General features: G+C 43.5%; 1 protein-coding gene across 2 annotated transcripts; it reads right to left on the reverse strand.

The window, feature by feature from the left end:
* Positions 1-40: 40 nt before the first annotated feature.
* Positions 41-20,929, reverse strand: uap1 (UDP-N-acetylglucosamine pyrophosphorylase 1). 2 transcript variants are annotated; one of them, XM_049588257.1, is made up of 11 exons: positions 20,820-20,929; positions 19,542-19,856; positions 16,622-16,826; positions 14,728-14,903; positions 14,435-14,607; positions 7,351-7,544; positions 7,057-7,197; positions 4,358-4,546; positions 4,068-4,109; positions 874-940; positions 41-756 (listed from the first exon to the last, which is right to left on the reverse strand). In XM_049588257.1, the coding sequence occupies exons 2-11, from the start codon at positions 19,822-19,824 to the stop codon at positions 664-666; spliced, it is 1,563 nt and encodes a 520-aa protein (XP_049444214.1). In that variant the 5' UTR covers positions 19,825-19,856; positions 20,820-20,929; the 3' UTR covers positions 41-663. The 2 variants fall into 2 exon arrangements, with proteins under 2 accessions (XP_049444214.1, XP_049444215.1); XM_049588258.1 differs by lacking the exon at positions 4,068-4,109.
* Positions 20,930-21,532: the final 603 nt, after the last annotated feature.

Genomic DNA, 21,532 nt, shown 5'->3' on the forward strand with positions numbered 1-21,532 from the left:
ACACACACACACACACACACACACACACACACACACACAATTTTCCAATTGGGAAATTTCTTTAATAAAGGTGATAGAAATCATAGCATCTCTTAAAGCTGAATAATATCTAATCTTCAGTGATTACAAGCAGAAAGAAGCAGATATTATAAATACCCCCCACAGCCCACAGTACCATGTACCTTGATTACATGCTAGTAAGAAACATCTTTATGATCATTTCATCTCAGTCAGATGTTGTATAAAAATCATCAGGTAAAATGAGTAGATGGTCATTTCCACCTATAGAGCATCTATCATATAAAAATAAGTCTCGTAAGCAAAATAAATAGATGCACCCGAAGACTGCTTCATCCAGTCGGCGTGACAGGGATCTCGTCCTTCATCTCGTGCTGCGTTCAAGTGCTCTTCAAAACAAACGTGAACTAAGTGTGACTTCAACATACAAGGCAAAGAAAACCTGGCACTGAAAAGTAAACGATGACACTTCATCTGGCTTGTTCATTCATTCTGAAGAGGATGGCCTCTTTCGTGAACACATGCACACAGACATTCGTTATTGCACAGCGATGACATCACAGTTTCTCCCCGCAAACGTTGAGAGACAAAGGGAGGTTGGTCTTTGGGTTGTCTCTCTTGTCTCTCTCTCTCTAGCTTCATTGTCTAAACTCCGTTCTTCACCAGCTCCTGGACTCCGTTCTCGTCGATCATCAGGTTTGGATGAAACTCTCGTCCCTTCACCAGCTCCTCGAGACCCTGAAAGCAGTAAACACCATCAGGATATTGTTAGTGGGTGCATGGAGTGTTTCAGGTCGGCAGCAGGAGCAGAACATCTGGAGTTTCCATTTAACACAGTAGGCCTCGCCTCCTTACCTCTCCCCCGTAGGACACCAGTGGGGAGATCTCACATTTGATTGGCAGGTCTGTTCCATCCTTCAGGCTGCGTTGGAAAAAGGAGGAATTCAGGGAGGATCAGAAGAAGAAAACAGCCAAACAGAGTGAGTGATCATCTCATGAAAAGGCAGAGGGACTGTAGTTGAGAGAAGCAGCTGTACGTCCTCGACACAGCTGTTCTTCTACTGCGGCTTGTGATTAGAGTTCAAAAGGCAGAGAATTAGAGCCTCATCATTCCCAGACGTGACCCGTGATTAGCCCTCTGACCCGTAACAAACTTCCTCTAGAAGAAAACAGATGAGTGGCAGGTAATGTGGCTGTGTCTCATCCCAGTGCTCCTGAAAACCCAAAGAACAAAACTGGGGGAACCTGCCACCACATTGCCCTCACTCAGCTTGTTTAATTCTAGATAATCATTACAGACAACAATCACTAATCACACATCAGGTGTTCTCTGAGCAGCTGCTCACACAGCTGTATCATTAGAATAAAGGAAAAGCTGTAAGAGTGAAGAAAAAGCCCTTTAACTAAGAGCCAGAATAACATTCATGGGCGCCATGAATGTTACTGAAGCACATGCTCAGTTAGGCCCAGTCTACACGTATACGGATATTAATAAAAACGGATATTTTTCCCGTCTGTTTTAAAAATTGATGTTCACACAACGGTCGTTTTACAAAATATCTGCCCGTGCTAGAACGCTCACTGACGTTAGCTGTCTTCAGCAGTCTCCCCTTGTCACAGAGATAGTAACATGTACAGGCTAACCACAGGCCGCTGGGCACATATATGGAACGGCCACACCACTTCTACAACACAGGAGCAAGACACACAGACTTTGTGTTTGTTATGCATCCATCTGTGGTTTTGTGTCATTTTCCCGTGGTTGTTTTGAGTCTCTTCGAGGTAAGGAGGTAGCAACACAACTCCACCTAATGGAGGCTGACGGCGCCCCAGATTCAAACGTCCAAAAACACATAATTGAAACCACAAAATATCTCCATACTGCTCGTCTGTAGTGATCTAGTAGTAGCAGTGATTTTTTATTCCGATACATAATGTACATGATGTAAATGAAACATAATGTATATATGAACAAGTAAAACGGAAATAATAATGCAAAAATGGACAATCAAGACAAATTTAGAAAAGAAAACAGCACAATTATTTCACATACATGTCCAAAAAGCCCCAATGTAAAAAGTTGTTTGGAAAAATGTCATTTGAATTCACTGTTTTTAGTCTCATTGTAGCCTGTAGCTCATGAAGGCGGTGTCCGTGCCTCATGGTCTCACGCAAACGCGCACACGTGAGCGCGGAGCACAGAGAGGCAGTCAGAGCTACAGGCTACAGTGAGGCTAAAAACAGAGTTCAAATGAGGTTTTTCCAAACAACTTTTTATGTCGGGGCTTCAGGACACTTGGATCACTACGGACGAGCAGTATGGAGATATTTTGTGGTTTCAATTATGTGTTTTTGGACGTTTGAATCTGGGGCGCCGTCAGCCTCCATTAGGTGGAGTTGTGTTGCTACCTCCTCTCCCCTTGGATCTCTGCAAGTGATGTGAGGACTCTAAAACTTCACCTGAGCCTCCCTCAGCATATGGGTGAGTAGATAATGGCTGAATTTTCATTTTTGGCTGCACTATCCCTTTAATGATACTTGTTACCTGGAGAGGTTGGAAAAAGATATACGTTTCTTCCCTGTTCCAAAACCAAAATCAAACCCTGAAAAGTGTAGGGTTAGCTAGCTAGCTACTGAAGATATAGCCTACTGAATGTATACACATGCTGCTTTTGCTTTGTAATGATTATAACAGTGAAACAAAGACCGACCCTGCTGTACAGGAACCAGTGAAGGGAAGCAGGGAAACTTTGATGATATTCAACCAGCTGTGTGTCATCACATTGTGCGCACATGTTGACTGACAGCTTGACAAACCACCACAAAGGGGCGGGGCTAAGTGAAAGGTCAATTTTGTGTCTCTTTATGGTTGTTTTGCCCGATTTTGTAGTTATTGTGTGTCTTTGCAGCTCATTTGCATCTCTTTGAGGTCATTTTGAGTTTCTTCCTGGTCAGTACGTGTTAATTGGAGAGACACTGTGCAGGTGGAGGCCAGAGGGGGCCCTGACACTTTAGGCCCCGAGGCCTGTTCAATAATCCATTCATGAGGCTTAGGTTAGCTTGTTCAAAACACCTACTGGACATCACATCACTGCTGATTCCCATTCAATACAAGCATGAATGAGCTCACTCAAAGATGCAGGTGATGCTCTGGACATTCAAAAGTGTTCTGTGCATTCTTCATTGACAACAATCTCACTATCTGCTAGTTCAACCTCATCCAAAACCGTCATTTCTGGTGGACTTAAAACCGCAGTCAATGAGGATGCACCAGCTGAGTGGATTACATCGTTTCCCAAATGCTCCATTTTACAGTTTGGAAAAATCTGCTCTCCAGAAGTAAAAACAAATCTTACTTTCAGTGACCTAACGCGATCCTTCCACACATACGGAAACCTTTTAGTGCCTCTAGATAGTCAAGTTTGATTGTCCTCTTGGTGCTCTCAGTGACCTAGAACTACGATTGCGTGTGAACGAGAGGCCAAAATGTGGAAGAAAATATCCATTTTCAAAAACATTTGTACAGTGTAGACAGGGCCTTATTATTATGTCTAGGGAAAAAAGCAGGTGGATTTAAACTCAGAGGCCGACTAGGAAGCAATAAAGCTGGCTTTGTCGTAACTATTTCACAGACAAATCAACAGGTTCGTCATCAATTGCAGAGTTGTCAGAGTTTACCAGAAAGTGAGACCGGTGCCCATTACCCAGCATGCAATACAGTATGTGTATTAGTAGCAACCATCTGAGGGGAAAATGATCTGTCAGCAGGTCATTATGACTGTACATCATCTGATCAGGACATGAAGAGTGCTGTGTTTTCAGTCATCTAAACTGATCCTTGCTGTCACTTCCTTCATCACAGCTGACTGTTAAGAGACAGAAAAATGGCTGCCGCCTGGCATGCGTCCACAAAGGCTCCTCTTTTCAGTGGTAATGAAGGAGAGGGGATCAGGAGCAATGTTATATAGTGTTAACACATCTGAGCGAGCAGGAAAAAAAGCCAAAACCCCATCACCATGCACTCAGTACTGCAGGGGGATAATAATTACTTTCTGTTGCCATCATCTGTGACACTGCCTGCTGCTCCGTCTCTGGAAACATTGCACGGGACACACAGGAGCAAACCAAGCATGAGGGAGGAGGGGAAGTGAGAGTGTGAGGCTAAAAGAATATAACACAAACAAACAAACAAACAAACAAAGCCAATGCATTTGTACACAAAGTGTGGGGAGTGACATCGAAGACCCCGTTTCTGTGTTCATGCCAAACATGGTGTGTGTGTGTGAATCGTGGGAAGTGAAAGCATGATGCTGTGTTTCAGCAGGCTGGCTGCGGTCACCTGGGTATGGCGGGCACGTGTCTGCCGTTTTCGTCGATAAAGTGGCCCCCAGCGTTGAGCACCCAGCGGTGGTGGAGGGACATGAGGGCGTGTCTGGCTGTGGTGGGCGTGTCCTTTGCATCCTGACTGTCTGCATTCTTCAGCGGGGAGAACTCGTCCTCACGCAGCACCTCGTACACCACAAATGTCCTGTTGCAGACGCACAGCAGCACATCAGCACACAGGCAAACGCAGCAAAGGTACCCAGTGAAGGTATAACATTCAGCCCTTAGATTTATAACTGGGCACAGCTGTGGCACTCATCACTGTTTGCTTTATCAGCAACTGGGATGGCGTTCTTTTTCTAATAGAAGGAACCAGCATGTTTTTATTTACATAAATTACTATTTTCTTTCTACTGAACTACACCTGCCAACAGTATCACACCGTACAGAAGGAGGCGTGCATCTACTCATGACAGTGCAAGATGTAAACGTTAATAGCGTCGTCCTTCACAGAGCTGTAAAGGCCCTGACACACCAAGTCGACGGTCGACCAAAGTTGGGCCGTCAGTGAGCGTCTGTCGCCCTAGTTTTTGTGGTGTGTCCGGCACCGTCGGCACTTCGGTGTTGGCGGATTTTTGGCCGATTAAGCACGTTGAATCGGCGGCGGAGCTTGTCGGTGAGAGAGATCACTCTGATTGGCTATTCAGGTTTTATTTTCTCGCCCCTGTAGCGAGTGAATCTGCCTGTAGTGAAACCGGGGCTAACCGGTGCTTCCTCCTCAGGCTCCACTTCACTCAGCTGCCCCACAGACCCGCTGCTTCTTCACACTTTAACCTGAATAACAAACCGGAGCTAGCTGGGAGCGGCTAGCGGAGCGTTAGCCGCAGCATGACCGGAGGGAAGCACAGCCAGTTAGCCTCCGCTAGTCTCTGAGCTAGCCCCGGCTCTCCGTTTGGATCCAACCGGAGCACCGAGCCCTGGTTTGTTATTCAGGTTAAAGTGGGAAGAAGCAGCGGGTTTATCGGGCAGCTGAGTGAAGTGGAGCCTGCGGAGGAAACACCGGGACCGTCTGGATGTAATAGTCCGTGGAGGTGCTGCGGTCTCTCTCACGCAGGCACAGAACGTACGTGCTCCTTGGCTGTCGGATGTAGTCCGTGTAGTGTGTTCAAATGCAACTGACACAGGGCGACGTAGACAACACAACGGTTGGCTTTCATTGCTGCTAGTTCTTTGATGACGGTTTGGTGTGTCCGCACCTTAATGTTAGCTAGCTCAGAGATGCTAGGTGGGCTAGTAGTAGATGCACGCTTCCTTCTGCACAGTGATACAATTGGCGGGTGTAGTTTAGTGGAAAGAAAATACTTCCTACATGAAACTGCTCACAACAGGTCATGATTTCTGGACAGACATTGCTGTTGAGTTTTTCAAATGTATTTTTATTGGCGTTCTGAGCACCACAAGCTGAGCGCCATCTTGTTCTATTATACTGGAGAGAAGGCAACACACCCCAAACAATCTAAACTGATTAATAGCACTACAGGTAAGGAGAAAACTACACATTTTGTTTTATTTTGAGGTGAACTTTCCCTTGTAAAGCTGAAATGATTCATTGATATGAAGAAGATAAATCAGAAGTTGAGGTATTATTAAGAAAACTGGACACCTCACTCCAAGATGGCACCCCTTTCATTGCTATGAAAGTTGCACACTGGGTTTTTCTGAGTTTCTGAATGGATCAAATTCCGGTCCTACATCATTTTACAGTCGGAAAAATGTATCTTTTGATTTACAGCCATTGTTTTGTAATGATTGTGTGACTGATGCCAGTGTGCGTCATGTGATCCTACAACATGGAGTGTGACCACAGCGCCAAAATCCCCTCACAGACCAGTGTTGATCCAAACTAATCACATAACAAGGCCAAGTGCCTGAGTCAGAAACGATGTGTTACATAGCAGAAGAAAATAAAATCACCATTATGGATATGATCAGAGCTTCTAACACAACATATGGCACATGTGGCACACACAACACACTGTAAGACTCTCAGCCAAACTACAGAGAAAGAACAGAAAAGGGCAGAACTTTTTAAAAATCTGGTTGCAAAGTGAGTCAGCCCATCTGGATTCTGCTAAAGCCGCCAGACTGCCAGTTTGGGCACGACTGTAATCCATCTCCACAGCAGCACAGAAAACTACTTCTCATCCTTTTTACTTTGAAATACAACGAATAAACCTGGAAGGAAGCTGGACGTGTCTGCAGTGTTTTTCCATCGGTCAATCATTACAGGAATCCTTTCATTAGATGTATAGTTCTATTAGTAGTGACGTGACTCAAGGCTGATGTCATGCAGCCGTGGAGGAGGTGGAATGAGTGAACAGCTCATAAACCTCCATCTTCCTGCAGGGAGCTTGGCAGGCTCAGTCTGCTGGACCAGACCTTGGAGCAATGACAGGACTGGGGCTGGTGGATGGGGATCAGGACTGGAAAAAGGGGTTGGTTCATGCATGGAAGGACAGATCAAGGACCAGTCAAAGGCAGAGCCCAGAAGCCTGCCAGGAGAACATATGCAATCCAGCCACCTCTCATAAGGAGCATAAGATATTCATTGTACTCTCAGTACTTTAAGGCCTTTTACTTTGAGGTGATCGGCTGTCTGCTGACGCTGTCACACACACTCTGTGCCCTCTGTGGAAAAAATGCACTGTAACTCACTTGGCAAACTGGAAGATGTCAAAGACAAACTTTTCCATTTTAATTCCATTTGGTTTGTCTGGTTTGATTAGCTGACCCTCCGCGTTCACATATGGGATCTTCTTCTGGGCCACGTGGTGCTGCAGCTTTGGCTCGTACTTCCTGATGTATAAACAGAGAGAAAAGACGCTGGTTCACTGCAGCACATTTACTTTATAACGGTGCGGAGCTACTGTTCTCACTGCACGAAACGACAGCTGCTTGAGAGAGAAGAGCACAAAGTGTGTGTGTGTGCTCAGTGTGGATTAGTCTTACTGCACTACGTCTCTGAGGAAGGAGAAGCTGAAGAAGTGATTGGCCACGTTTCCTGCGTTGAACATCAGTCGGCCGTCAGCGCTGCGCTTCTCAGCAGTTGCCAGGGTGATTTCGCTGTACTCCACCACCTGATAAAGCCCGTCCACCTTGCAGACCACACCCACTGCCTCTGTTGGATTGGTTTTCTCCACCACCTGCAAACAAGGACACAAGAAGATTTTTGTTGATGCAAACTGCTGACCAAAAAACTGTAAAACTAAACTATTAACACATTAAATCCATACATCAGCTTTAACCCTCTGAGACCTATTTTTCTTGTCTTTTTTGGGGGGGTTACTGGGGATCTTTAAGGGGCGATAGCAGGTCAACAGTTAATGCAACTAAAAGCTGGGAACCTGAATATTAATTTGAGATGCAGCTGAGCTGTGTGTGTCATTTTTGTCTTGTCATAAATATGTAAAAAAAACACTGTGTTCTGGTTACTCACCTATTTAAACTCTAAAGTTTAGAGTGTGTCAGGGCTTTGAACATTATGAAGGAAGTATATCGATCAATAAAACTTTATTTATATGGCACTTTTCACACAAACAGAATGCAACACAAAGTGATTCACACAATAAAAACAATAAAACAAGCACATAAGGCAAAGACTGTAAAGGTTAAGACTAACAATTTCAAATCAGTCAATAAATAAGTTAAAATGAATAAATAACAAAATTAAATAATATGCAAGCTAGAAAAAAAACAGCTAAATACACAATAATGATAAATACATAATTTTAAAAAAGACATTGTGTTCAATTATAAATCAGGATAAAAGGGTAGGTCCTGAGTTTGCTTTTAAAAACATCAACACTCTCTGTGGCCCTCAGGTCTTCAGGCTGCTCCACAGACGTGGACCATAGTTATGAAACGACGCCTCACTGTGAGTGAGTTTTTGTTCTAACTAGCCGTTTCTTAATATTTGAACAAAACTCAAAAACGGCTCGAAGGATCAGATTTTCTTAAGCGTACTTCACTCCGTACAGCCAGCGAGTTACAGTCTGCACTGAATGAAAAAAAAAAAAACCCTCTCCCCATCTGCTGGTAGCTAATGACAGAGCGGAGTCCTGATGAGGGGGTTGGTAAATGGGGTGGAGTGAGGGGTAGGGGTGGTGGTGGTGAAGCCACATGAACTGTAGTGGAGCTTAGTAATTTATGATGGGAGGGTGGGACTGTGCTCTGATCTGATCCTTCCATCTCTGCTCCACCGCACAGCTCGTAATGTCAAACAGGAGCGGGGTCTGGGGCGATCTGAAGGTCCACACTTAAATATTTAAATCTATTCTGTGTACGCTGGAAAATATACAGTGTGTGTGTGTGTGTGTGTGTGTGTGTGTGTGTGTGTGTGTGTGTGTGGTAAGAATAATTTCACTGTGTCCAGACACAGTCAGTCTGACGAGGTCACAAGCACACGGTCTAACACATGACCTCATTTACACGTGATTTTAAAGAAGAAGTGGAAGCACAACTGTGATGAAATGAAAAACGTGAGCGCCATGGCATTAAGAACATTTTTCTAAATCTAAGTATGGAAGGCCTGGCAGCAATGGTTAGTCACAGATGTATGAATAAGTCTATGATCATATCCTATTGCTCAAGAGGGACATCTTGACCTCATCATCATCACTCATTTAAGCATCAGTCAACAAAAGCTTTTGTCTTGCTGGCTGCATGTCGGCTCTCTCCAGTTCATTGTTTGGATCTGCTATTGGTGGCAACCGTGACAACTACTGCTCAAACATCTTTTACAACCAGCTGATATTAACAAGGCCAATCAGTCACGTCCAGCCTCACTCTGGATTGTTTTTACAGTATTGTCGGCATTTTTTCCTGGTGAATTTCCGTCACATGCAGGATCTTGTCACTAAGATCTGGGAATGGTGTTGCATTTCATCTCCCAGCTGCTACTTTTCATCAGCAGCAACTTCCAGGGCTGAAAATTTAAGCCAACATGAGAGTAAACTCACAAGTCAGTCTTTAGACTCTTTGCTTAACTAAAGGCTGATGTCTTTCTCCCTGATTTTGTGTTTAGATGGGCGGATACAATTTCAGAGTTTAAAAAAACTCCCTACGTTGCAGAACCAATAGTAAATCTGCAGGGCGGTCCTTCGGTGGCTCGCTGAACTCTTGTGCTCATAAACATAGTCCGACTAGAAACACGTGTAGCGGTACAAAATGGCTCAAGTCGCTGTAAGTCCTTCATTTCCACAATCTTGTGGACTGAGCACATGTTTGATAAAACAGAGTTAAATCTCTCACCATCCATTTTCAAGCTCTCTGTGTGTTTGTTTCCTTGCGGACGAGAAAAGGGGGAGCGCACATTTCCAGGAGGGCGTGTCCTTTTCAAAAATGCAAGAGGCGTTGCTTTGTTGCCGGCCGTTTTTTTCCGGTGTGTTAAACAGACTTTAGAAAGGAGTGTCCCCAGACTATCAGAAGGCGGAGATCTCTGATTGTCTGGTGGCGAGACTAACATGAGAGTGCCAAAAACTGCAGTTCTTAAAATGGCCACTTGAGGCTGGCTCAAAAAGCGAGTCAGTCCGCTCTGACTTCACAGCAGAAATGTTTACAGCCTGGTACATAAACCTGATTTGAGCAGTTTAGCTAATTTCCCTGTTGATGACAACTGTATGGGAGTGAATTTGATATAACTCACGTTTCATATTAAGGCTCACTTATTTAAGGTAGTTACGCATAATTAATGGCATGGCTACTTGAAGGGTCAGGATGTCTGTGAGTCAGATCCACCCAGCTCCACCGTCTCGTATGAATACGGTCATTTCTGGCTGGCGATGGCCAGATTCAAAACAAGAGTCCACAGATGGGTGACATCACAGTGGCCATGTCCTCTCTTCACTGGTTATCAGTGAAATACAGAATACATAGAACATACTTAAAGTGTACGTACCGCCATCGGTAATTTTCTGTCTCCAAAATGTTCGTAAGCATGGGTCAAAGTTTCTCCCATCAAGTCTGTTTTTATTGATCACAAGTTTTCCGTGAGAAGTGGCGTACGCCTCTTACAGGCCTCCCTAATCCCCACTCCACCTCCCAGCCCTTCAGATCTGCTGACCAATCACTGCTCTAAATTCCTCAAACTCAGGTAAAAACAAAAGTGATTGAGCATTTTCACTTAAAATTAGATCTTCCCCCTCTACTGAAACATTTACAACCCGTCTTAAGACCCATCTCTTTCCTTCAGCCTCAGGATGATGACACGCCTGACACATGTACTTTCAGTATTTTATTTGTTTGTGCGATGCTATTTCTGTGTTATGATTCTGTCAAAATATTGGATTCTCTTATTAATCTTACTAACATTCTCCAACTTAAGACTGTTTTTATTTGATCGTTCCTGTGTTTTGCTTCGTGAGGCACTTTGGTCAACATTTGCTGTTTTTAAATGTGCTCTCTACATAAATCTGATTTAACATGTTCATTATTTTATACAGTCTAGGGCTGCATGATGTCTAACAACATATAGCATATGACATGTCTACAGTAATAATAGCTATCATTGTTATTATCTGAATAGCACTTATCTAAGCAGGGTTACAAAGTGCTTCACAAAGTGCACAGAAATACGACAACAAAACAATACAAAAGGAAATAAAACACAAAAGTTACAAATCAAAAAGTACAAATCAGACATTAAAAGAGAAAGTTTTCCTATAAAATGTTTTAAGCAATGATTTAAAAACGGGTAATGTGTTAGCCGCCCTAATCTCCTCAGGCAGAGAATTCCAAAGCCTCTGGGCCTCGATAGTCAAATCCCGGTCACCTTTAGTTACCAGCCTCGATGACTCAGGTGACGACTTTGAGCACAGGTTAGCTCAGCCATATAACTGGGGGTTAAATCATGTTGAGCTTTTAAAGTTATTGACAGAATCTTAAAATCAGTTTTCTAGTTATCTGGCAACCAGCGGAGGGAGGCGAGAATCAGGGTGATATGTGACCTACGATTTGTCCCAGTTTAAATACGAGCTGCAGCGTTCTGCACCAGTTGAAGCGGAGCTACTGGAGATTTACTGAGGCATGTAAACAGTGTGTTACAGCAGTCGAGACGCAAGAATACAAAAGCATGAGTAAGCTTTTCGAGGTCAGGAAAAGACACAGCTGATTTGATCACACAATGCGATTACTGAGGGTGTTGTTGTCATTTAGGAATCCAACAAGATCAATGTTTCTTGTTTCGTATATAGTTTATCATTGTTAATCTTTCCCTGTTACGCTGCAGGACCAAGAGATGTACATTTTGATTTTAGCCATATATAATCCCATGTGTTGCTTTATATCATCTTTCTTAATGAATTAAGTATGTGAGAGAGGACGAGTCACTGTAACAGCAAAAAGGGAGAAGCTGGTAAAACTAGCTCTGCCGGTAAATTTTCTTCCTGAATGTGTGTCTTAAACTGATGGACCCGTTCTGTGAGACACATCCCAACTATTTATGTCATGCACAGTATGTTGCCTGTACTGACACTACCAAACAAAATGAGGGGATTATGGGGAAAAAAGGGGGGTGGGGCGTTAGAATTAATCATGAATGTGTTTATCCACTAGTGGAAAAAAGTTTCCAGTTCAACCGTTGTACCCTGAAAAGCTTTTTCCTTCCCAAAAGGAAAGCACACTCTGTCCAGAGAAACTGTTTCGGAAAAAGTGTCATCTCCACATCACACTGGTGTTATCTGAGACCATGATGAAGAGTGAGGAACAGTTCTGGGCTCAACCCTCAAGTTTCCTAGAAAGCTGTGATGAATTTGTTGCTCCGTGAGACTGCAGCAGGAGACACAGTGGGCTGTATCGCCACCCAGTGGTGAGCTGTGGAAGGTGCCGCTGCCTATAAAGTGACAGTTAAACTGTAGAGAGGGCAGACGACCACGCCTTTTAATACAAGGCACTTCTGGAATTTACAACTAGACTGACTGATCAGACTGGATCACAATCAACCCTCAAGGTTTAGACATTTGTTCACTTTTAACAATCTTACACTCTTATTACACACACCAGTATTTGTAATTTTCTTTAATTTGTAATTAATATGGACTTTTTTTTTCACCCTGTTCGATAGGTTATAATCATTGCGTGCGTGCATCCTTACAATATTATCGTTACTTCCTGGTCTGATTAAAGGTAACTGAGCTTATCAGTGCTGCAGGTGCACTATAATGAGCAACGTTATGACAGGAACAACCAGCTGCTGTGTCAACCTTTGATAATCTTTCCTCTCTTCAAGTGCAGCTTCTGACATGTCATTCTTAAAAAGTCACACTATGAAACCACAACTTTAAGATCTTTAAAGGTGCAATGTGTAACGCCTGGCTCCCAACCAAAAGTGGATCCCGGGTCTTTTCTGAATGGACCAGAAGTGACTCTGAAACATGTCAAGTTTGTAAAAAAAACACCTTATTTTTAACTACAGTGAATTTCTGGCAGAGAGCTTTTATTCTGAAGTGCTGTCTCCTGCTTGACTACTAAACAACCACTCAACAGAGACGGCAAACTAGCTCGACAACATGTATTAAACTGCGTGAACCTTGAACTAATGACTAAGGTGAAATCTGGACCATTTGGGAACCACTGGTTTATGTTATATCTTGCTTAACTCAATTTTAGCAAGAAAATGGTCGCATCAAAATGATAAATTGACACAATTTGCAATGTTTTCAGGACAGTTTGTATCGTCATTAGTTACATCGTCTGTCTTTGTGTGTCACCTGGATTTTCAACAGTTTTTGCCCAAAAAGCAACAAATATTTGGTTTCTGACCTCAGATTATCTGGCTCTGGACACATTAAAGTTTGGGTTTGAGCATTCTCTGAACCCATCGGCTGTATTCGGCGTCTGACTTCCGGCAGACGGCGATACAGCCTCTGGGGGCAGACGCCCAATTTTTTGGCATTCCAGTTTGATTTGGGCGGAGGAGGTGAATTTCCGTTTCCGACTTCTGTTTATATATAAGTAAATATGCTGAACCATTGCGATGGATTCAGAGTTTGCAGTGACGCCAATTATGTTCCGACTCATTAGTTCACCGCATGGAGCGTTTAACCTGGCAACAACTGCAGCTGGCTCAAATGTGATTGGTCAACATCACGCGGACTACAAACAGCCTACAACCGGAAACCAGGGCTCTTCCACTCTTCTTCCGGAGGCAAGATCTCCGGGTTTTGCCTACAGACTCTACATTCACTGAATGTAGAGTCTGTATATAGAGACTAGGGTTTAAGTAACACCTGCATTGAGAACACAATTTAAGACAGTAAGCCTGAAAGCTAGCTTAGCCAAGCTAGTTTAGCTTGGCTGTATAACAGCCTGAAGTAGCTGACCTAACAACACCAGTATCGTGGATTTCGGACCTCAGATTGTCTGAACTCAGACGTTTCTTGGCCTTGCCTGGATCGTGAGCACGGACCTTGCCTAAACGGGGCTTGGTGAGTGTGCTGGCTACCTTGGCCCCGGCCATGTTGACACAGGTAGCCATTGTGAACTTTGCCCAGTGCAGTGTGTATGTGCTTCACCAAACCATGTCTGCAGGAAGTACAAACAAACAAGACGGGACCAAAGAAGGTTTTTCCAATTACAGAAGAGGAAGCTGAGGAAAAAAGATGGCTGACCTTTATGTCAGGAGAGATCACAGGTATCTCCAAACAACAAAACTAATACTGGACTTGACCTCTTTGTTCTCTCATGGTGGACTGAGGGCAAACTGGACACTACAGTGACTCATTATTGCCTCTCAAGGTACAACTGTTGTAAGGAAACAGGACAGGCTGGGGGCTAGGTGAACAGTTCCTTCTTCACATCATGTTGATAATGTTAGTTCATTTTGTGAATGTATTACCTAAAATTCTGGCTATATCTTACACATTGCACCTTTGAAATAAAAAAAACAGTGGACCCTAATCTCTGATAATTAACTCATACATTAGAACTGCTGAAAGATGATGTGTAATTAGAGGCAGACGTATTTGAAATCCTTAAAAGGTGCTGCTAAGACTGTGAATCAGAAAAGAAAACACAAAGAGCAGGAGGTGTGACCAACCTTAGCTCCACAGTCCGCTCCCTTCTTCACACAGAAACCAATAAAGGAGGGGTCTGCCACTTTGACCAGGATGTTGTCTACGCAGTACACATGGATGAATCCAATCCCCCTGCGCTCCATGTCATCCAGGATGCCCTGGTTCCCCAGAGCTCTGTAAAGACCCCCGTTCCCATCTGAAATACAGACACAGAGGCACTGAAACACAGACAAACTTCACTTGCCAAATAAGACACAACAACACCGTGATCAGAGCCAAAAGTCACAAATCAAAAAACAAAAAAGGGTAAACTTACCTGGGGCCATGGAGAGCTTTGCTTTGTTCTCCATAATGATCTTGCCATTGTAGTCCATGGCTGGCAGCATGCCCTGCTGAAAGAAGATGATGTTGTTCTTGTCCAGGCCAAAATAGTTGTGTCGTGAGAAGTATTCCCTGGTGGAATCCATCGTCCTGCCGCTGGTCATGATGTACCTAAAGGCAACACAGAAGAAACTTAGTTGGGGCTGCAACTAACGATTCTTTCATAATCGATGATTTCCTTTATTGATTGTTGTGTCAATAAAATGTTAGAAAATACTGAAACATGTCCTGTGTGATTTCCCAGAGCCCAAGGTGACATCTGCAAATGGTTTGTTTTATCTTAACAGATCATCTCCGACAGATACCAGTTCATCAGCATAAACAACTGCAAATCTCCCACTGTTCCCCTCTCCCAAGGTGTTCCCCAAGGTTCAGGTCTCGGCCCCCTTCTCTTCATCCTGTACATTTTCCCCCTTGGTCGAATAATCTGCCGTCATGGACTTCAGTTCAGAAATAAAATCCTGGCTTCAAACCAATTTCCTTAAACTTCAGATCAGAATCAGAGGTCATCATGGTCGGCCCCAAATCTCCTCTCAAAGCCACCCATAACTTCTCCCTCTTCATTGACGGCTCCACTCCCTATGTCCGTGACCTTGGTGTCAGTTTCGATCCAACCCTCTCCTTTGACCAACATATCACACCTTCTTCCACCTCAGGAACATTTCCAGCCTCCGTCCATCCCTCTCCTTTTCAGCCCAAAGACTCTTATTCACTCATTTGTCACTTCCAGACTTGATTACTGCAACAGTCTCCTCTATGGTTCACTATCCAAAACTCTCAAGAAACTTCAGTGTATCCAGAACTCTGCTGCTTGTCTTCTGGCACACTCTTGTACCCGTGACCCCATCCCCCACTTCAAACTCCTTATTGTCACCTACATAGCTCTCCACAACCTGGATCCCCCTACCTGTCTGAGCTCCTCCACTGGCACACTCCCTCCCACACTCTCAAGTCTGCCGGTGCCAACCCCCTGTTGTTCTTGTTCTTGGTAAAGCATCTTTGAGTCTCCAGAAAACCGCTTTATAAATCTATTATTAACAACAGTCAAAAAATCCAAAGCTATTCAGTTTATTATCATGTGCAAAAAAGAAAAGCAACAAATTCTCACATTTAAGAAGCATAAACCAGCAAATGTTTGACTTTTTAGCTTAAAAAAAAAAAAATCACTAAAATGATTATTCGATTATCAAAACAGTTGTCAATCGACTACTTTAATAACCAACTAATCATTGTAGCTCTAAACTTTTTGCTGATTATTATTTCCTTATACATTACGTGTGAAACAGCTGAGAGAAGAGGGGATACATGCAAAGGAAAACTATTCCAAGTAAAGACGCTGTAGGAAATGTCTTCAGCCGCTGTTCACAAAAACAAGACTGACGTCACCCCAAACCCAGAGACATAAAGTTTAAGTTTATGACAGACAATTAAACTGTAACAACTTCCTTGCAGAATCAGACCTGCTGAGGATTATATCATGACCTAGTCCAGTGACTGTTAAAGCCCTAACTGCAGTGTTACGCAGACTTTATGCACTGCACTGCCTTCTTGTTATCTCCATCTTTCATACTGTCAAACTGTCCTTTGATCTGCTCCACGGGGAACTAATCCTTTTCCAGTAATATAACTTCCTTGACTGAGTTTCCTTTGACCCAGTTAATCATCATGTTAACACAACTAGGACAACTGGTTTCAGCTCTCGTTACGAAAACGGACACAGTATTTCTTTTCTTCAAATAAAGCAGCGATTTAACCGACGGGCTTACTGACTAAAATGCCTCAGTCATCTCTTCCTAAATAACCTCCCAGAGCACAACATGATGTCTTACCAGGCAATACAGCACTTGACTTTGTGCTTCTGCTCAGCCAGCTGTTGCAGCTTCAATATGCGCTCGGCCTGGATCTGAAAGAGGGTTTTGTGGGACGGCAGCCCCACGTCGTACATGCCTTTGGGGTAAGAGACCCCAAGTCTGGTTCCCTGGCCTCCAGCCAGCAGCAGGACCGCCACTTTACTCTGAGAGATGCATTTCAGACCTGAAGGAGCACAGAGCACAACAATTTGACTTTACATCGACAACAGCAAGAATATGTGTAGTATTTAGGGGCGTGAATCTCAAGTTTCAGCACAATACGATGTATCAACTCTTGGGACAATGATATCACAAAGTCTGCCGCTCCACGATTTTGATTCAATTCAGGGGCCTGCGATCAATACAAGACACGATCACTTAATATGCTCATTGTCTTTTTCTTGGCTGCCTGCCGCTAGCTGGGTCTCCATCCAAATGTAGCACAAATTTTAACCAAATTTCAGACGATTAGCAAAAGAAAATGCAGATTTATGGAATTTTCCAACAACTACTGTACTGTATTGGGAGTTTGTTCATTGAGCAACAAGACAACCTAATTAAAAGAGCTCAAGTCAAACCTCAAACGAAGGAAATCAATGCATGTACAATAACAGAGCACACTGGACCATGGAAACAGCCCTGTGTGCATATAAGCGTGTTAAAAGCCACTAAGAGATGAGGAAGAGAGCCTGCAGTGCCCTATGAGATGACGCCATGAATGTACATCATCATTTATTTGCTGACTCTGTTTCCATAGCGCTTAGTCGCATTTGCCTTTTATTGATACATCAACATTTCAACCTCGCACAAGCGTAAAAATGTCAAAAAATGTTGACGTTTCCACTCAAGATTTTTTATGTGCAAACTGAAAACAAACATAAAAAGAGGCGGATGAAAACTTGGGCTGTCCTAAATGCTTTGAGGCTTTGAAGCTTCGACCGTTGCCATGGTGATCAACGTCCAAATCAGTATTCAAATGCATCTGGGTTGTTGTTTTGGTTAATTATACAGTTATTACCCCAAAAATACCACATAGCCCACGAAATTCATCCTTTATCCATTCATTTTCCATATCCTCTTATCCTGTTAGGGATCACGGGGGTGGAGTCTATCCCAGCTGATGCTAGGTGAGAGGCAGGGTTCACCCTGGACAGGTCGCCAGACTATCACAGGGCTGACACACAGAGACAGACAACCATTCACACTCACATTCACACCTAGGGACAATTTAGAGTCACCAATTAACCTGCATGTCTTTGGACTGTGGGAGGAAGCTGGAGCACCTGGAGGAAACCCACGCTGACACAGGGAGAACATGCAGATTCTGAACAAGGGGCTCCCCCAACCTGGGTTCAAACCCTGAACCAAGAACCCTCTTGCTGTGAGGCGACAGTGCTAACCACTGCACCACTATGGTCTATGGCTGTAATTTATTTGATGTGATTATTGCACAATTCAGAGACGTCTTTTAGTCCAATTTTTGTACAGCAAAGTTTATGAATGATGACCACAATTTTCGAAGCATCATATCTAATTCCCCCTGAGGCTTCAAAGCCCCAAAAATGGTCTTGGGGACAGCCCCTACTGTCTGTTTCAATGTTTAGGAAGAAGGTGTACTAAGGTGTAAATGGGGACACAGATGTGCCATGGGAATTCTAATATAAAGGCATATCTTGAAGATATGAATAAGTATCACTGATATTGGATTGTTGATCAGTGAATGGATAAATCAATCCAGATCAATGTATCGTTACACCCCTTGTGCTATTAAGTGTATTTAAGATAGTGAAACACATCTAGGCGATCATCTCTATGCATGAGCACAATATCTAATCTCTACTGATGGTCACAGTGCATCCTGCCTTGTAAGGACCTCTTAGAGAAATAATAACAGACGTCACCAAAAAAAAAGCTGATGAAATGGATTAATAAAATTTATTAAGCCATCACCAAACACTATAACTGCTCCTACAGGACTGTGGCAACATGATAAATTAGCCTTGAACTGGAATCTAATAACCCCACCCGAGTCTCTGATTGCCTTTATTATGGTCCACTGGTTTATAACAGTTCCAGTTTATCTTACATAAACTGCTGTTACGTGACAGCACTCTTTCTTCTCACCAGTGCCAGGAGACAAGGTTTATACCAGCGGACTGGGCGGGCCTGCTAGACTTTGACTACACACACACACACACCACACCCTGCACACTGATTTGGTACGAACAGAGAAGAGTGACCCCATGAATCAGGGTCAAACAGAAACACTATTTACGTCAGGCACAAATCAAGACCAGATGTTCTCTGCCTCCCGTCTCCACTGTCATCCTCCCCCAGGAAAAAACTAAGCAGACTCACTAAACGCTCGAGACCCCCACTGCAAGGCGGATTGCGCAAAACATAATGAACCACACAAGCTGACTTACTCATATTTCAAATCTACGCAGAAGACTGGGAATGTTTGTGAGTTTATATAGACAGTTTCTGATGCTTCTCAGTGATTTCACAGAGTTTGATTAAAAACGTTGCTTTTGTCGGGGACGTCAATCATCCGAGAATACCAGAAGGCCCACTGTCACATCTCAGCATTAAAGCATCTGGGTTACCATGTGATGTTTTAAATCCCCTTTAGGCTTCTCAGTCTGATACCAGGAAATATTTCGTCTGCCTCACCTGTGAGACTTTACTGTGGACAGTTGCATAACAACTTGTTATTCTTGGGAATAATTGTTCCTGCAGTTACGAAGCAAGAATGCAAATGTTCACGCTGACTGTATGACACTGTCATTAACTAAAAAATATCCTCTTTGTTTCCTCGTAGCATTACTCCAGTCAAATAAAGGTGAGCAGAAAGGGATTGTATAAATGAATACACGGTGCTGGTTTTGACAGAGCTCACCTTCTAACTCCCAGTCTTTGAGACTCTCCCTGTCCCTCGTCACACTCCCCAGCACCTCCCGAGGCACCGGCTCCATGCGGGCGTCCATCTTCTCCTGTTTGCTGCTGCTGGACATCTCCATGGCCTTCTCAAAGAAGCCGTTGATCTCTTGAAAGTCCATCTGCTGCAGGTCACTGGTCAGCTCGACCTGCTCCTCGGGGCTCAGCTTGCTCCAAAACTGCAGGAGGTGAGACTGGCCGGCTTCAGCCAACCTCTGGGCGAGTCCGCTGGCGTTTGGGTCCATGATGAACAGTGCTTTTGATTAACTCTGCCACACTGGAACACAGATGAAAACATGGCATGAGTGGTCACTAATGAGCAGAAAGATAGCTACTGAGATCATGCTCTTGGACATATTTCTGAAAATTAAGAAGTTATAAAAGGCATAAAGAGGTGTCAACATTTGGTTTCCCCCACCACAGTAACACGCCTGGCATTTCGCCATACTGTGATAACATCCTGGTTTGTTTGATGGCCAGTTTTATGTGGGTGGAGTTCATCTGAGGAAAACTACACTCATGGCCTCAGTATTTCTACTGTCTACGTCTTCTCCTGGCAGCTGCTGGTAAAACTAGCACAACCAGTATGACAGTTACATGACATCTTGTACTGAATCTCTATGTAAAGCTTTAATTGAGACAAGGACTGGAATGTTTAATTAGTCTATGTGTGTGAGCCCACACCCACAGTGACCACACACACCCACAGTGATCAGCCTGCAGGACCAGGAAATCATCACAGCACTCCTGGAGGGGAACTCTGAGCCTTTGAATGGGATGCGGAGGGCTACACCAACAAAAGCCAATGCACTGCTTAAAGCAGACAGCTGTTAGATACAGTCACAGTATAACTGTGATTTAAAGTATTCATAATGCCTCCTGTCTGTGTCTCCAGGAGGCTGTCTCGAGTCTTCAGTGTTGAGGCTGAAGCTGAGTTGAAGCTATCCTCACCAAAGCACAGAGGCTAACTGTTCTATCTCTTCACTCACAGCACAGGACAGTTAGCATTAGCACAGTGTAAAGGCATAAGCTGCTATCACTGAGCTGTGCTCTTCACAATGAGTGTATTCGCAATGCAAACTGCATTTATCAGTCCCTGTGTTGAGCAGCAGCAGCAGCAGCACGCGACTGACAGCACCACAGCACACACTAGCAGCCAACCGGCTAACAGTGATGCTAACAGTTAGCATAGCTCGGTGAAAACATAAAAGACGATATGACAGAAATATTAAACCCTCACCTCTCGCTGGTGCTCCTCTCGGCTCTGAGACCATTAATGCCACTCGGTGTGAGGTTTCTTGAACTGGTCTGGTCGCCTCCCACCCGGACTACACCTCCTGCTACGTCACGCTTGACGTGGCACCCGCGCGGCGACGACTGAGGAGCAGGAGTGCTGCCTTCAAGTACTCCTCGTAAATTTGATTAATCCTCATGTTAGAAATGATTGTGACTGTCCCGTGAGTTACTCTCAATGTACTTACACAGAAATAGACATAACAAATCTATCTATCTATCTATCTATCTATCTATCTATCTATCTATCTATCTATCTATCACGCAGTGCTCTTTTCTGAAGTATAGAAAGTGGTTGAAAAATAGATGAATCAAGTCCCAGTGTCCCCACAAATGTCATGGATTAAAATGAAAATCTGAAGATTTAAATTTAACATAATCTTCTAAAATCTTAATCCACACAAAATAAATAATAAATAATAAACAATAAATAAGTGTAATAGGTAAGAAACTACACATTTGTGAATATTGCACATTTGGTGCAATCTGGAAATCCATCGGTAAAAAAAATAAATTAATAATAATAATAATTGCAGAATCTGTCTGAGAAGATTACATTTGGTGTAGTAATTATACTCATATAAAAAGAGTGTGTATTTGAAGTCGTTTAAAGACCTTTATATAACACTGTTGAGACACTTATATTCAAATATAACAACA

The sequence above is a fragment of the Epinephelus fuscoguttatus genome, linkage group LG10, assembly GCF_011397635.1.
Source record: "Epinephelus fuscoguttatus linkage group LG10, E.fuscoguttatus.final_Chr_v1".
Taxonomy (NCBI): Eukaryota; Metazoa; Chordata; class Actinopteri; order Perciformes; family Serranidae; genus Epinephelus; species Epinephelus fuscoguttatus.

What these genes read in the sequence shown, in the direction of transcription:
- uap1 (XM_049588257.1), bottom strand. Translation starts at nt 19,824, where the DNA reads ATGGACCCAAACGCCAGCGGACTCGCCCAGAGGTTGGCTGAAGCCGGC. An exon ending in AAAGCTCTCCATGGCCCCAG is followed by an intron (nt 14,608 to 14,727) that starts GTAAGTTTACCC and finishes TCTGTATTTCAG; the next exon opens with ATGGGAACGGGGGTCTTTAC. An exon ending in TTCCTCAGAGACGTAGTGCA is followed by an intron (nt 7,198 to 7,350) that starts GTAAGACTAATC and finishes TTTATACATCAG; the next exon opens with GAAGTACGAGCCAAAGCTGC.